A 15,160-nucleotide genomic window follows, 5' to 3' on the forward strand; every position below is an offset into this window, starting at 1 on the left:
AAACACTACCTTTCCGATGCAAAAAGAATTATCGAAATCGGTTGACGTAACATACATAAAAAAAAAAAAAAAAAACATTCCGACGAACTGATAACCTCTTCCTTTTTTGGAAGTCGGTTAAAAAATAAGAAACTACTCCGTTAAAGATATTTCTAAGTCCATTAAATACATACGTCTAATATATTTGTATCACCTTTTAGCGACTCCGCCACACTGTGCGTCGGTGTAGCAAAAACATTGAGGGAGAGCAAGAAACATTTTTAAATCAGTTCTAAACTAAACGTGGAGGTGGTTTGAATACAAATCGAATAGTTCTTTGCCTGAGTAACAAATACTAGCTCTTATGGAATCCCTTTCAAAGCACTTTTGAAATAAACAAAAACATACGCGTTTAAAAACTAAGACTTTATACATTTATACATATATATACATACATATGTGTGTATATATATACTACTGTGTATGTACATTTGGATGCTAGCATGATTATTCATTCAAGTTTTAAGTGAATCACATTTAGTCAACTGTGCAAATAATTATATTACATATCCTCAATAGTAGCACATAGACATACATACATATACGAGTAAAGAGCATAGTGGGCCAAACAAAAGGAAAAGTGACAAACAGTAAAGATGCATAGCACATTGTTAGACGAGGTATGTAAAGAAAGAATCATTTTTGTATGTATTTCATTTTAAGACTCATTATAAGTGGACGTTTTCTATAAATGGAAATTGTGTACATATGTATGTACATATCGTCATCATCAACGCGAAATGTCTTATTTGACATTGTTTGAAAATGTGTTTTCTTTTCTGTTTTAATATTCAGGTGCAACTAATTTCGAAAATTCAAAATATAGTCGCTTAAAGTACAAAACCGCGTATCAACAATATGCAAAACCGCGTATGCGAGGTCGCATAAATTATTTTGTAGAGAGTAAAAACACTCATATTTATTTTTTATAAAGCAATCGCATTTCTGGCTAGTATATTTCAGGACGAACGGATAAGGATAGAACCAAGAGCTTGTGTGAGCAAATCCAATTTTTGGCAGCAAATGTCAGTTACACGGTTTTGCAGAATGATGATACGCGGTTTTGTACTTTAAACGACGATAGGTATACATATATCGTTGCCTGGATAAAAGGTTGTTGTACGTTACATTCGGCAGATTTTGGAGAATCGTGATTAAAGTTTGGAATGCAATTTCTCAAAAACGCGACGATAGATTTTCGCCAAAGTCCCGGAGATGTTACTATTTCATGAAATTCTTAAATTATAATTTTTTTGTTGTTTATTGTTAATGATTTTTTAGTTAATAAAGAAATCATAAGAGTAAAAAATTGTGAAGTGGGCCACCATTTTTTCGAAGGTCGGGCTTTTTTTGTGCAATTATCCGTTTATGCTTCATAAGGATAAAAGAAAAATACAAGTTTCACAATATTTCGAAATTCGAATTATTTTGGAAGTTATAGCTATTCACTTTTTTCGAAATTGTTTAGATTTTAATTGTTTTCTCGCGATTGGTACTACTGATTCTGCTCATATTTCAACAGCTGAGAGTGATGGGGTTTTCTTCCCATTTTTTTTATCATACATTTTTTTTATAAAAATTATAAATTTTTCTTAAATATTAAATATTAATGGCTTTAAAATCACGTTTTGGGCTAATATTGTTGTACGTTCTATTAGTAATTATTTGCAGAAAAAATTTGTTTGCCGCAATGCATCGAGACGAAAGCTATTCACGATTTTCGCTTGACGCCCAATGTATTTTGTATTCACAAATTTTTACTCTAAATGATTCATTAAGGAGTTCTATTTCGGAGACTTTACGCTCATAATGAGCTCATTTAAGAGACTGACCCTTTTGGCGTAGGGGGACTTATATGAGACTCTTAGGCCCAATTGCAGACGGCATTTTTAAATAGAGATTGTTGATTAATTGTTTTTGTTATTTTATGGCCTTATAACAATTATATTCAACAATTTTTATTGAGCTCGAGGCCGTTTTTTAACGAAAATTTATTGTGGAAAAGCAACAATAATTTGAAAAAATTGTAGAAGTGATAGCTATTTCGGAAATAACCACATTTCCTCAGCAGACTTCTTTCAGTGGGATTCGAACCGACGATCCCACTGACTCAGCCAGTTGCCTACGCACTGTGCTGAGTTCGCCTTGTTAATTATTGTTGCTGATTTCCACTATTTCGCTTGCTTTTCCACAATAAATTTTCGTTAAAAAACGGCCTCGAGCTCAATAAAAATTGTTGAATATGATTGTTGATTAACCTCAACAATTAATTTTCAGATCATGAGATATGCAACCCTGTGTTCGTACCAAACAACCAAGATTGATATGTAGATACGTTGTTTTATCAATCTTGCCAAGAAGCAATCAGTTGTTCAGTAAAAAAAGATAAGCAAATGCAAATACAATTTCAAGGGGCAACCAATAGTGTTGCTACTTGTTTGGCATATTTAAATAAAATTGATGTGAAACCCAACGTAAGTTAAATGGCATTTAAATAAAAATCCAAAATTAAACTTAAGTGCCGCTTACATATTCATTTGAAATAGGCCCTTAGACTCATGTCGGAGCCCTTTTGGGTTGAATAGCAAAAACTAAAAAAAAACTATTTATTTTATATGTTAATAAGTATTATCCACATGAATAAGAGGGTCAACTGGAAATCTAAATCTTTTATTAACATTTGTTATAGGTTTTGATCTATATTGAAAAATATACGTCTATTTTTTATTTGGAAATCAAAAAATATTCAGAGGTCGCTCAAAGCTTTCCATGTAGGGGAAAAAACACTTTTCGTAGAAATGGTATAGAATTCTGGTCGTCTTCCGGAGACTTCCAATTATAATACCCAATTATTTATTTATTTACCCATTTTTTAAACTATAGATTTTTTATTGGTCTCCCATTGCATTTTTGGGGTTTTTGGCCGACCAATAAAATATGGATAGTTACTGTGAAAAGATGGTTAAATAAACAATAAATAATAAAGAGAAACAGAGTTTTCCGTTTGAAAAATTATGATTTTCCAGTATTCTATAGCATTTCTACGAAAAGTTGTTTTTTCCCCATATAAAATACATGGAAAACTTTGAGCGCTTTGAGCGACCTCACAAATGTTTAAGCGCATTTATTAAAAATGTATAAACTACATTTAGTAGTAGTATTAAACTTAAGTAGTAAGTAAAAAACAAAAGTGCGTTCTGCTTAAAAGTGAAAATATTAGTTCACTTGGTCTTACTTGTCTAAATTTAAGCATATTGATTTTTAAGTAAATTCAGTTCTTTTTAAGCTTATATGTATATGAAGTACTTCGAAAATTTTTGTCGTTCTTAAAAAAAAGGTAGCTCCGGTGGCATTTTTAAATAAGTTTAGTGAGAAAGTGGTACTTATTTTGACACTTTTTTTAAATAGCTCTTTTTCGGCAACTGCATTGCCTTTATCAATTGTCCTTCAGGATCTTGGCCTTTGTTTATGGAATCACTAAGTATAATGATTATTAAGCAACTCAAAAACTATACCTTTTGAGAGGTAGCCGCACCTTTATAAAAGGAATAAGACCCAAAATTTTCAAGTCAAAATTTCAGTAGGTTGCGTCTGTAATTAATTATAATCTCTGCGCGAAAAAAATAAAAATTATAAAATAATCATTATTTGTAATCCCAAAAATAAACATCAAATAACAATTATTTCCGTTTGAGCGAAAAAATAAAACTCAAGAATAATTCATAAAATAGTAATTAAATGCTGATTTAAACTATTTTACTCATAATGATTACCTTCCCTGCTTTTAAAATTTAAAATAAAATAGTTTAGTGAAAGTACTACATTTCACTGCTTTTGGACTTTTCGTACCTACATACATATGTACATATTTATGCACATATGTGTGTACATATATACAAGTGTATGTGCATTCCTTCAAAAGCTACAGTTGTAGCCAAATTGTATTTATTTGGTTTTTATTATTTTTCACACAATTGGTATACAAAATATACAAGTGCCGACTCGTAATTTGGATAATAAAAGCGCCGTAAAGGATTCATAGAGGAGGCAAATTTTTGTATTTTTTGAAACTCATATTTCTTGCATATCGTCGATGCGCTTGCAAAACCGCCCATCGACCAGTTGCAAAACTGCTTAAGTCGCCGTTGTGGCAAAAACGAGATTTGGTAACCCTGAACTCCAGGCATCGAGATGTATGCATACAAATTTTGAAATCGTTATTAAAACCACAGATTTGTAAAATAATAGCTAGAGAAAAACTCGCCATAAAGTCAATGCCTTCAAAGAAAAACAGCCATTTCGCTCTCCTGTGAAATTTGAGTACCGTAAGATAGGCGTAAAAGTATGCATAAGTATGTACCGTGAAGTCTTGTAAAGCAAGAAAAATAAATAAAAATACGTTATACGTCTCAAAAAATTAGTTTCAATATACATTTTGTTAATTTTTTTAATTGATACTAGAAAATACAAGATATAAATTTTTGGATTTTTTTCTGATATTTTTTGAGAACAAAATACTTGTTATTTGTATTTATTTTTGGTTGTGGAGCTAAGAAAAGCGATACGGATAATTAATCACTTTAATGTAAGTTCAATTGAGTCTCTTTTTCGATTTGAGCTACATATATAATAATTGTAAAATAATCGTAAAAATATTTTCAAGAAATGTGAATTCTGTAATTGTCTAAAATTGCAAACAGCCGCTAGAATTGCTCAATTTCTAATAATTGTAATGTTAATAGTTGTGCTTTTAAGCCAATTATAAAAGCTGCAAACCGAATGCTGAATTTCCACTAGGCAACGAAATTACTAAAAATTTGTTCCATTTTGTCATTTAATCAGCCTTATCATAAGTTTAGCTTTCCCCGAACCGTTTGACCTTTCACTTTTGGTTTCCATGTACATATTTACTATGGGCGGATGGAAATTTTTCGGGTGAATTTTTTTCGGGCGAAACTCAGGATAAGGCAGAATTCCTAGAGGAAATCCAGCATAAGTGTGGCAAATGATTACACACTTAAGCTGCACGATGTTTTATATTTGAAAGTTGGCCAGAATGCATTTGAATACTAGAACAAACCGAAATATGGCGCCCGTAAAATAACCGACAATGGTTCAAATATTGTAAAAGCTATTCATGAAACGTTTGGCAGGAAAGGGCATACCCCTTGTTTTGCACACACACTTAATTTGGTTCGTAAGAACCCGCTGACCATTCATCAAGTAGATGAATTCATTGAAAAATGTTAAGTAATCGTTAAGTGGCTTAAAACAGTGTTAAAGCAAATGACATTCTTAGCAGAATGCATGCTTGAGCAGGTGAAAGTGAAGGAAAATGGCTCAAACCAATATTAAACGTAAAAACAAGATGAAATTCGACGATTCGATTATGTGCTTGAAGGGTTTATAAAACTAGGCTCATACCTCAGTCAAGTATTGCTTAACAACTCTAAATCTCCGGTAATGATAACTTCAATATAACAAAATATTATAATAGAAATATTGCTTATATTGAGACCATTAGATGCAATGACAGTAATTGTACTGTGGCGAAATACGCAAAAGTTATAGTGATGAAGTACATATTTTTAGGCTTGTTTTTTTTTTGCATAAAAATCCTCTGTCTAGTAAACACATATGGACTATTTATGAATTTATAATTCTAGAGTGGTGACAGTATACTTTTCAGGCTCACAATTTTAAGGCCAAATGGTATTTTAAACAAATTTTACCAAAAGATATAAGTTAAGGGTTTCTGTGTAAAAATTAGCCTGAATATAGAATCGCCGCCCATATACATACTTATGCTCTTCAAAATATTAAATGTAGTTAAGAATAAATACAAGAATGCGTGTATGTAAATACGCACACGCGTGCGGACTCAGGGGGCTAAATAGGGGAAAGCTCCGCCAAAAGAGGTTTCGTAAAAAGTGAAAACCAAAATTAGAACCATTTCTTTGATTTGATATAGCCTATTTCCACTGAACATTTGAATAAAGATTAACGTTCTGTTAAGGTTTAAAAATGTAATGGTTTCCCGTAACATTTTAGCTCTGATCCAGTACTCCATGAACTTACAGGTTTTTAAACGAACTTGTAGGAAGTTACAGGAAAAATGATCCCGTACTCCAAATTTCTAATAAACGAGAGTTGCGTAGAGATTTTATCCGAACTTTTTCTTCTGGTAAAATCATGAAAATTGTCAAGCGATCACTGGTTGACGTTTTTACAGGAAAAATGCTTTTCTTGTTCCCGTACTTTTTGTTGTTACTCACTTTTTACTCTCACTTCAGAGAGTAATTTTGCTGTTTGACATTTTTAAATGATTTTGCGCGAAAAGTATTGGATCAGAGCTTTTATCACTAATAATAGCACTCTTAAGCCTGGTTATCGTTAGGTCATATTTGACGTCGAATGTTGTCAAAATATGAAAACGGGTTGTATCTGGTGTCATTTGCGTTTGTTGTCATATATCACCACGCACGGTCATATAAAATTACTTCTAAATGAAAACGGCCCTCGCCGCTGATGTGGCAGCATTTGACAACGAAAATGTATTTTCCAACATGTTGAAAAGTTCGATTTCGTTTGCCATGCGAACAGCTGATTGTAGCTACAATATGGACCGTTTAACTACAAAAAAAAACAAAAATGTAGATCGATAGAACTTTTAACGCTGATTGCAACCATACCGAAATTCTTTGTGGCAAGTAAAAAAAAATAAATAAAATATAACCCGTTAAACTTCAACTTTCCTCTTTACATATATACAATATCGATTTTTACCACTGCTGTAATTAAATTTTGCCTTATAACAAACCTTTCTATATAAGGTAATAACTTGTACTTTCTAAATAATATAAAATTCTGTAGCATTAATTATGCAACTTTCTTCAAAAAAGGTTATATTATGAAAAAAATCAAATTTTTTATTTTTTTTATTTATTATTTTTGACTTAAAATTTAAAAAATCATAAAAGTTATGTACACCAACTGAAAGATAAACTAATCATCTTTATTTTGACATCATTAATTGTTTAATCGATTATGTAGTTCATAAGATATTGATACTTCAAAATATCGGAACATTTAACTTAACCTTCTATATCTTCTTAATTTTTTACTTCCGCTAAATAATTTTGGTAAGGTTGAAATCAGCATGGGAAGTTCTATCCAATTACATTTTTGGTTTGTCCATAGCAGTGAATCCCAAAGTGGTCCAGGTGGGCCCCAGGGGATCACGGAAGACTCGATTTGGGGGTCCATGAGTTGTAAATGGGGGTCCACGATAATTCATCTGGTTTCGATGTAAAGAACCAAAATGGTTGCTTTATAGCCTCTTTATTTAACTTTAATATTTTTGAGTGGTGTATAGTGCTCTTGACGCGCTGCTGCACTTACCGTCACTTGTGTTTTCATACGTGGGGAAGTCTTAAAGGCCACCTGCAGACTAAAAAGAACCGGATGCTGGTATGACAATGAGTGGGCGCGGCGAAAATTGCTAGCGGCAGAGATTTAAGCACTTGTGTCTTTGCAATGCTACAGGATAGTACGCCACCATTACCTTTGTTGAAGAGATTCTATAATGTTCAGTTCCCTGAGATTCCATCGCTCAAACCGGACTCACACATTGTCAAATCTTCACTGATGGCTCCAAAACTGACTCTGGGTCAAGATCTGGGGTCTTTTTCGAGGTTAATGGAGATAAGCTTCACTTTTCTGTAGGGGAATATGCTTCGGTCTTCCAGGCTGAGGTAATTGCAATACTAAAAGCCATGGACTACGTGGTGGAACATAGGTGGAGGGGAAAGAGTTTACGTGACTGCAGTGACAACCAAGCTGCACTTAAGGCATTGACCAGCCTTATATTTAAGTAATTCCAAACTAGTTCGGCAATGCAAGTCTCGACTAAAATATGATGGTGAACATAACGCGGTTGTTTTACTCTGGGTGCCAGGTCACTCAGGAGTACGTGATTATGAGACATCTGATCACTTGGCCAGAGTTGACTCAGGCACTCCTCGGTCCGCAGCAAGTTTTAGCACTCCCACCTTCGGCAATCGAAGCCACCATCAGAAACTGTGTGAATACTTCGCTCAGCAAAGACTGAGAGGCATCGAGGGGATGCAGGTGGGCAAAACTCATGTTGCCTTCAATCTCAAAGGTCTATCTAATTTTTTGCTCTCACTGAGCAGACGACACTGCAGACAACTTGCTGGACTGCTGACTGGTCAGTTCACGTGGCCAAAACACCTGACTGTGATAAGCGCAAATGCAAGTACATTTGCCCATCTTGCATTGAAGAAGATAAGACGGTGGAACACTTTTTGTGCTTCTTGCTTGCTTGGTTATTTGTTATCGATTTTTTAAACTCGATCTTTTCTCTATTGTCAGTTTCTGAATCAAAAGTTTGGCGTGAAAAACTTTGCCGTTTTGATGTTTTAACTTTTGTGTGTTATGGGCCGTATGATTAAAAACTAAGCAATTGCTTTTTCTTAAAATTCATCAGCAGGGGGTCCACCGAAACCAGTAAATTTTTGAAAGTGGTCTACGGGGGAAAAAAAGTTTGGGAACCTCTGGTCTATAGCTAAAAGGTCGGTATTCTACACTTTTTGTAAAAATTTAACTTCTCATTTGACATCAGTGATGAAAACGGAAAGCACTGCGGTAGCGACATTTGGTCAGTTTTTAAAATGTAATGAAAACGCATTTGACACCAAATGAACAGTTGTCAGATAAAGGCAGTTTCCGATGCCAGTGATTTTGATCTAATGAATGCTAGTCTTTACAGATTATGTATTTGCATGTGTAAATGCTACATTTCTGATACGTTCTAACACATATACGCATACAAAACAGAAGCATTCACATATGCAAACACATATCGTGTAAGAGTACAGCGCTCTTACACAGGCACTGAGTGTGGTTTTGCAGTAAGTCTATGCCACACAGCCCATGCCATTTCGGCGATCTTAATTGGACACCTCGGGACTGCTATTTCACGCCGTTAGACTTTTTTGTGGGGTGCTATGAAGGACAGATGGTATGCAAACATTAACAATTCAGGCCGTTAAGTCGAATATCGAGCTAGAAACCGTCACCAAGGTTTTGAAAAACTGGGTTATCAGGATGCACTATGTACTACTCCATAATAATGGGGTTAATATACAAAAAAAAAATATTATTTTTTCTTTTTTTGTATTTTTAAAAAGAAAGCTCCCCCCAAAATTTCACTTCGGATCCGCCCCTGTTCCTACATACTACATACATATGTACTAAAGTCCAGCGCTAGTGTATTTGCCGCACTTTGTTCAATAAGTACTCCTTGCATTGTACTCTACTCCCAACACATTGTTACTCTTTTTCCCCATACATACACTACTTGGCGTACTTGCTATTACTCCACCAAAGTAGGTACTCTACTTTCTCTCATCGCGTACGAGAGATATTTGCTGCTGCCAAAAGGGAGTAGCAAATCTACTCTCTGTATATTTGTAGTACTGTAAATACTTGCGTATTAAATTTCAATTCTGGTTGTTAGCCTACTAGTTGATATCGTTTGCGGCGCTGAAATTGAAAGAGTAAAAATTTAATATGGAAACTGACGAAGTAAGGAAATGTTTACGGCCTTATTTATAAAAAATAACGTATGTAGATTTAGACAGTTGTTTAATGTGACATTTTCATAAAACTTTTGTATTCAAGCAGCTTTTTTAAATCTATGTATGTACTTATATTTTTATGAAAGTATTATTTCTCGTTTCTAATTTTCTATAAAACTATTTGCAGTCATTAACCAACAAATAAGTTGTCAAAAATAACTTAAGCAATGCTGCTATACGAAATAAAATTATTAGTGGCAAATCAAAATTTTGAAAAGTGCCGATTTTCACATTCGATAGTTGGACATGGTAGCGACGAGATGTACGAGCATTTTTTTCTTAAGAGCTGCATACTGATTTAAGAAATTTTTTATAGAAGCAAAATTATTTTCCATTTATTGTGCGAATTTTATATGAATTTTTAGTTTTTCTTGAGAGCCCTTATAAATAAAAAAAATTTTGAAATATGTACATATGTATGTACATACATACGCAGCCATATAACTTGATTTCAAGAGAAACGAATTTTCATTGGGCACATTCAGAAGGCGAAACAGCTCAGTAACTGGTGCGATTGCACCTTCTGAACGCGTTGTTGCGTACTTCTGATCAACTGAATAGTTGCGTGTTAGATGATCGTAATATTTTTCTGATCATTTGAGACAACATGTTGGTGTGTACCTTTGAGAGTTGAATTTGACAGCTAATGTATGAAGTCGTTCAGAAGACGCATAACGATCACTGATTTGTTTTTTTAGCAACGGTTGCGCTCAACTGTTGCGTCTTCTGAACCTACCCATTGATAGTTTTTTTTTGATAACACTGTGCGACAGCTCAAATCGGTATTGAGTAAAACCAAATGCAAGAGATAGTTTTTGAATTTCATTGAGTTTTTTTTAATAAATACTAAAATTAGAGGCGTATGAATGGCGAAAGAAAAACTTTATTCGATTTTTTTAAATCGAAACTAAATTTTTACATATGTATGTACATGCATACATAAATGTATTTAATATGAAATTGAAGTTTTCACATCAATTTGCGCTATCTTCAAACCCATGGTTTCAATTGTACGCATATCGTGAGGGTGTTCCCCACATCTTGGTTTTGCTGCAGTGAAGTGACAGAGCAATTGACGAGAAAAAATATATGCGGACACTTATAAATGTATCTATGCACATACATATGTATCTATGCACATACGTATCTATGCACATACATACATATGTACTTAGGTATGTATATCAGCATTTTAGTTGAAAGTACGTTTTGCTCGTCGCTCTCTTCATCGCTCCACTACCCTCAGTTTTATTCAGATACCACAAATGTATGTTTTCTTTGAAAATACTCAAGTACTACCAGTAGAGTACTCTACTGTCAAATACCTTTTACTCGCAGTAGTTGCGGAAGGCAAAGTAAATACTCTACGCGTCTTGCTATTGATCGGTAGTTTACGCTTGCAGAAACTGGTTTATGCTTACTCACACTTGACCAGAACGATGAGAGTAAAGGATGGAAAGTATTTGCGAGGCGGTCGGATGTCTTGTTAGGCCGTTTAAATGGAATTGCGCAGGAGTTTAATATGTACATATGAGCATACTTACAAAGTGATATGAGGCGACAATAGGTCGTTGAGGCGTCTAGACATCGATTTGTGTAACTGCGAGCAGACAATCGGTAATCAGTCGAGATACGAGCAATCAAACTTTAGAAACTCAAAGTACTCTGCTAGCCAGCGTTATGTAATCTCGGTAACGCTGATAATGTAGACTATAATGCATATCTGTACATTCACTCATACATAATACTTCATAAAATTTATTGGGTACTTAACTTAGCTGATAATCGATTGTCATATTAAGAGACCAAAGTGGCCGATCTCAGTTGTCATGATGAGAAAGGTGAATCCGATAGTTTAATAGTATTTTCAATGAAATTATGAATTTTTTGCCTTGCCCCGTCAAACGGATTTCTTGGATGGTGATGATGACAGCTTTTGTCCTTACCAGAACATCAACCAGCTGGCAGAGGCATCTTCGCCATTAAGGGTACCACATGCATGTCCTCAAAACGTAGTCTTTTAAGCATTTGCCGTGGTCGTCATGAAAAGGGGGAGCTCTTCCGCAGCTTTGTTTCTCGTTTTCACTCGAAGAGGTTTGCTGGGAGAAAGTTATCCGGTAACACACATAAAAACAAATACTCCTTTTTTGAAGTCGGCTAGAAAAGCAAGTGGAAAGACGCATATCTTTGCCGTTTTTGGGGAGTTTAGCTATCTGATAGGCTAAACATATTATCTTTATCACCCTTACTAACTGTATTATGAAATCTCCAAAATTAATTCTCTACATTATTAAACGTGAAGTCATTTACTTACGTGAAAATTAATTTTTGTAAAATATTAGCCAGAATGTCACTTTTTATAAAAGTATGCTAAAGTAAACGTTTAGAAACTGTTGAAAAAGTATACTAACCGATAACCATTGTACTGATTTTTAACATTAAATATATGCTTTTTAAACAACTGCATATCAGTTTAAAACTCATTTATCAGATAAGCTATCTAATGTTTAAGTTTTTTCCACATTCTTCATGTCGTTAACGTGAGGTTTTTCTTGAGATGCAATCCTTTTGTTTAATTTTTCCTCGCCAACAATTTCACTCATATTCCATTTGAACACTTTTAGAGAAATAAGCTATTTAAAACAAAACAAAAAACTCCCTTTTCACCTAAAAATTACATTCTGGAAATATTTAAAATTGTTTGGCTTTTCTTCTAATAGACTTATTTCCTGAAAATACAAAAAACAAGGAAATCATTAAAACTGCTTAAGCAATAAACAGACATTGGTAACACGGTGCTACAAAACAAATGTCATGAAATACGCCGGAAACAAAACCTAGTGTGGGTTGTAGCTATGGTCGAGTACGACATAAAAATATGTTCCGTATAGTTCCTGAACCCTCAATTTTTATTTTATTTAAAAACAACCGTTATGTTCCTACTTGACGCAGTTATCTATTAACAGCTTGACTATTTTGCATCCGTTTTAAAGAACAAAACATGTTTTTAAAAGGATTTATAGACCTTTAAAATTATGTATAACAGTATATTGCTAGACTTAGTTTGTGGGGAGTTTACATCTTTAATAAGTCCCCATTTTACTTAATTTTTTCAATTTTGCCCATCACTACTTTCAACATTTTCTATGAAAGTTGCCAAATATGTAATATTAACTTAGTGGTGACAAACTATCGGTGGCACTAACGATAGTATCGATGGGACATCACTATCGCAACTATCGATGGCGACCACTATCGGTCATATTTGAAGTTCGATACTATCGAGGAATTGCCGTATCTATGTATGATTCTTATGTACCATATCTATGTTGAAACGCGTTTGTGTAAAATTTTTTATAATATTCGTGCGGATAGTGTAACAAAATATGGACAAATATCTAACTCACAATGTAAAAGATTACGTGTTTGTTATAGATATGGGTGATTCCACCGTAACGGGTTGGACATTTGTACAGAAAAAATTTTCTTTCTTGTTTAAATTTAAGTATAAAGCTCAAAAATTCTACATTTTGATAAAGCTACGCCTAATTGACTATTATATGAGTTATTACAAAATACGAAAAAAATCTAGCTTATTTTTATATGGAAAAAGTCTGATTTATTTCTTCTGTCACGGGTGGGACAAAAAAAGGAACCTATATTTTACGGAAGCTGCGTATTTATTTCACTTTTCTGTGTGAAGAAAATACGCTTTTAGAGATCCTAAACTCAGTTGGACTATCTCAGCAGCAGCTCCATTTATTTGTTCCCGAAAATGCTCTTCGTTATGAATTATTTTTGAATAAATTTTTTTCCTTAAGACAGCCCTAGTAGAAAAAATCGAATGGATTCAGGTCTGGCGATTGAGCGGACCATGTGATTGGCCCGTATCGTCCAATCCATCGACGAGGATAAGTTTCGTCTAAATGAGCTCTTACTTCACGCCCGTAGTGAGCAGGGCATCCGTCATTTTGCTGCCATAGTCTTCGCCGCAGGTTTAAGGGTACATCTTCTAAAAGAGTTGGAAGCCGTTCCTGAAGGAACTGTAAATAACTATGGGAGTTGAGCGTTGGCGGCAGTTCCACAGGTCCTAATATCTGACAATTAAAAATACCATAAATTTATTTTGTGCTGGTACTGCGAACGATCTTATCTCATTTCGTGAGGATTGTCTATCTGCCAACTGTGAAGGTTATGTAAATTAAAATAACCATCAGATGAAGAAAAAAATGTCCATCAATAACTTAAATTTGTGACACAAAATGGCTAGAGACGTCGCCTGAGTGCATTCTTTCATATATTTATGCATGTGCCAGTTTTACCGTTATATATTTTTTATCTACTCGTTTATTCCATGGGGTATGCATGCTTTATTTAAATTTAAAAAAATAAATTACTATACCGTATTAAAAATCTGAAAATTCACTGCGGGAAATTTTTATACCCGAGCGCACTTGTGCACAAGGGTATTATAATTTTGTTCACATAACGGTTGTTTGCAACAGCCAAAACGAATCGAGATATAGACATATATATACATAAATGATCAGAATGAAAAGAGAAATCGATTAAGCGGTGACTGGCCGCCCGTCCGTCTGTCTGTCCGTGAACACGATAACTCGAGAAAAAATTGAGATATGTCAACAAAATTTGGTAAGTAGGTTTCCCTTTATCCAAAGTAGGTTGGGATTAAAAATAGGCAGAATCGGACAATAACCACGCCCACCTCCCATATAACGGTATTTTCGAAATATGCAAAAACTACGATATTTCCGCAAATACTGGATCCAAATTGTTGAAAGTTGGTATGCGAAGTAGAAATTTGGCACAAAATAAGATAGATATGATAAAAAGCTGTATCTCTGTAGTCCCTTTACCAATCCCCACCAAACTCGCTGAGAACATTACTTAGGGCTTGACTAAGAAACCTGTTGAAAATTTTTGAAATCCGACAAGAACCACACCCACCTCCCGTATAACGGTAATTTACAGAAATACGGAGACTGCGATAAATAAGTAACTATTTAAGCTAATTTACTCAAAATCGATATATGCAATAACCTCTTAGCAGAAATTAGGGACATTTTTGGAAAATGGGCGTGGCACCGCCCACTTATGCCTACATATGTGTATCGCGGTAACCGGTCNTCCTAAACTCAGTTGGACTATCTCAGCAGCAGCTCCATTTATTTGTTCCCGAAAATGCTCTTCGTTATGAATTATTTTTGAATAAATTTTTTTCCTTAAGACAGCCCTAGTAGAAAAAATCGAATGGATTCAGGTCTGGCGATTGAGCGGACCATGTGATTGGCCCGTATCGTCCAATCCATCGACGAGGATAAGTTTCGTCTAAATGAGCTCTTACTTCACGCCCGTAGTGAGCAGGGCATCCGTCATTTTGCTGCCATAGTCTTCGCCGCAGGTTTAAGGGTACATCTTCTAAAAGAGTTGGAAGCCGT

At 34.4% G+C, this 15,160-nt stretch overlaps 1 protein-coding gene across 3 annotated transcripts in view; it reads left to right on the plus strand.

Annotated features, from left to right (window-relative positions):
* Window positions 1–273: 273 nt before the first annotated feature.
* Window positions 274–15,160, plus strand: part of Phyhd1 (Phytanoyl-CoA dioxygenase domain containing 1) — a 22,243-nt gene continuing 7,356 nt past the window's right edge. The window contains exons 1-2 of one of the 3 annotated variants that reach the window (XM_017610192.1): window positions 288–460; window positions 559–659. In XM_017610192.1, the coding sequence (XP_017465681.1) occupies window positions 636–659 (24 nt within the window). In that variant the 5' untranslated portion in view covers window positions 288–460; window positions 559–635. Of the gene's footprint in view, window positions 660–15,160 lie in introns of all 3 variants that reach the window. The other 2 variants (XM_017610191.1, XM_017610193.1) reach the window with 2 other exon arrangements.

This window comes from Rhagoletis zephyria, unplaced genomic scaffold, assembly GCF_001687245.7.
Source record: "Rhagoletis zephyria isolate East Lansing unplaced genomic scaffold, Rhagoletis_zephyria_1.1 Rzeph_scaffold_00289, whole genome shotgun sequence".
Taxonomy (NCBI): Eukaryota; Metazoa; Arthropoda; class Insecta; order Diptera; family Tephritidae; genus Rhagoletis; species Rhagoletis zephyria.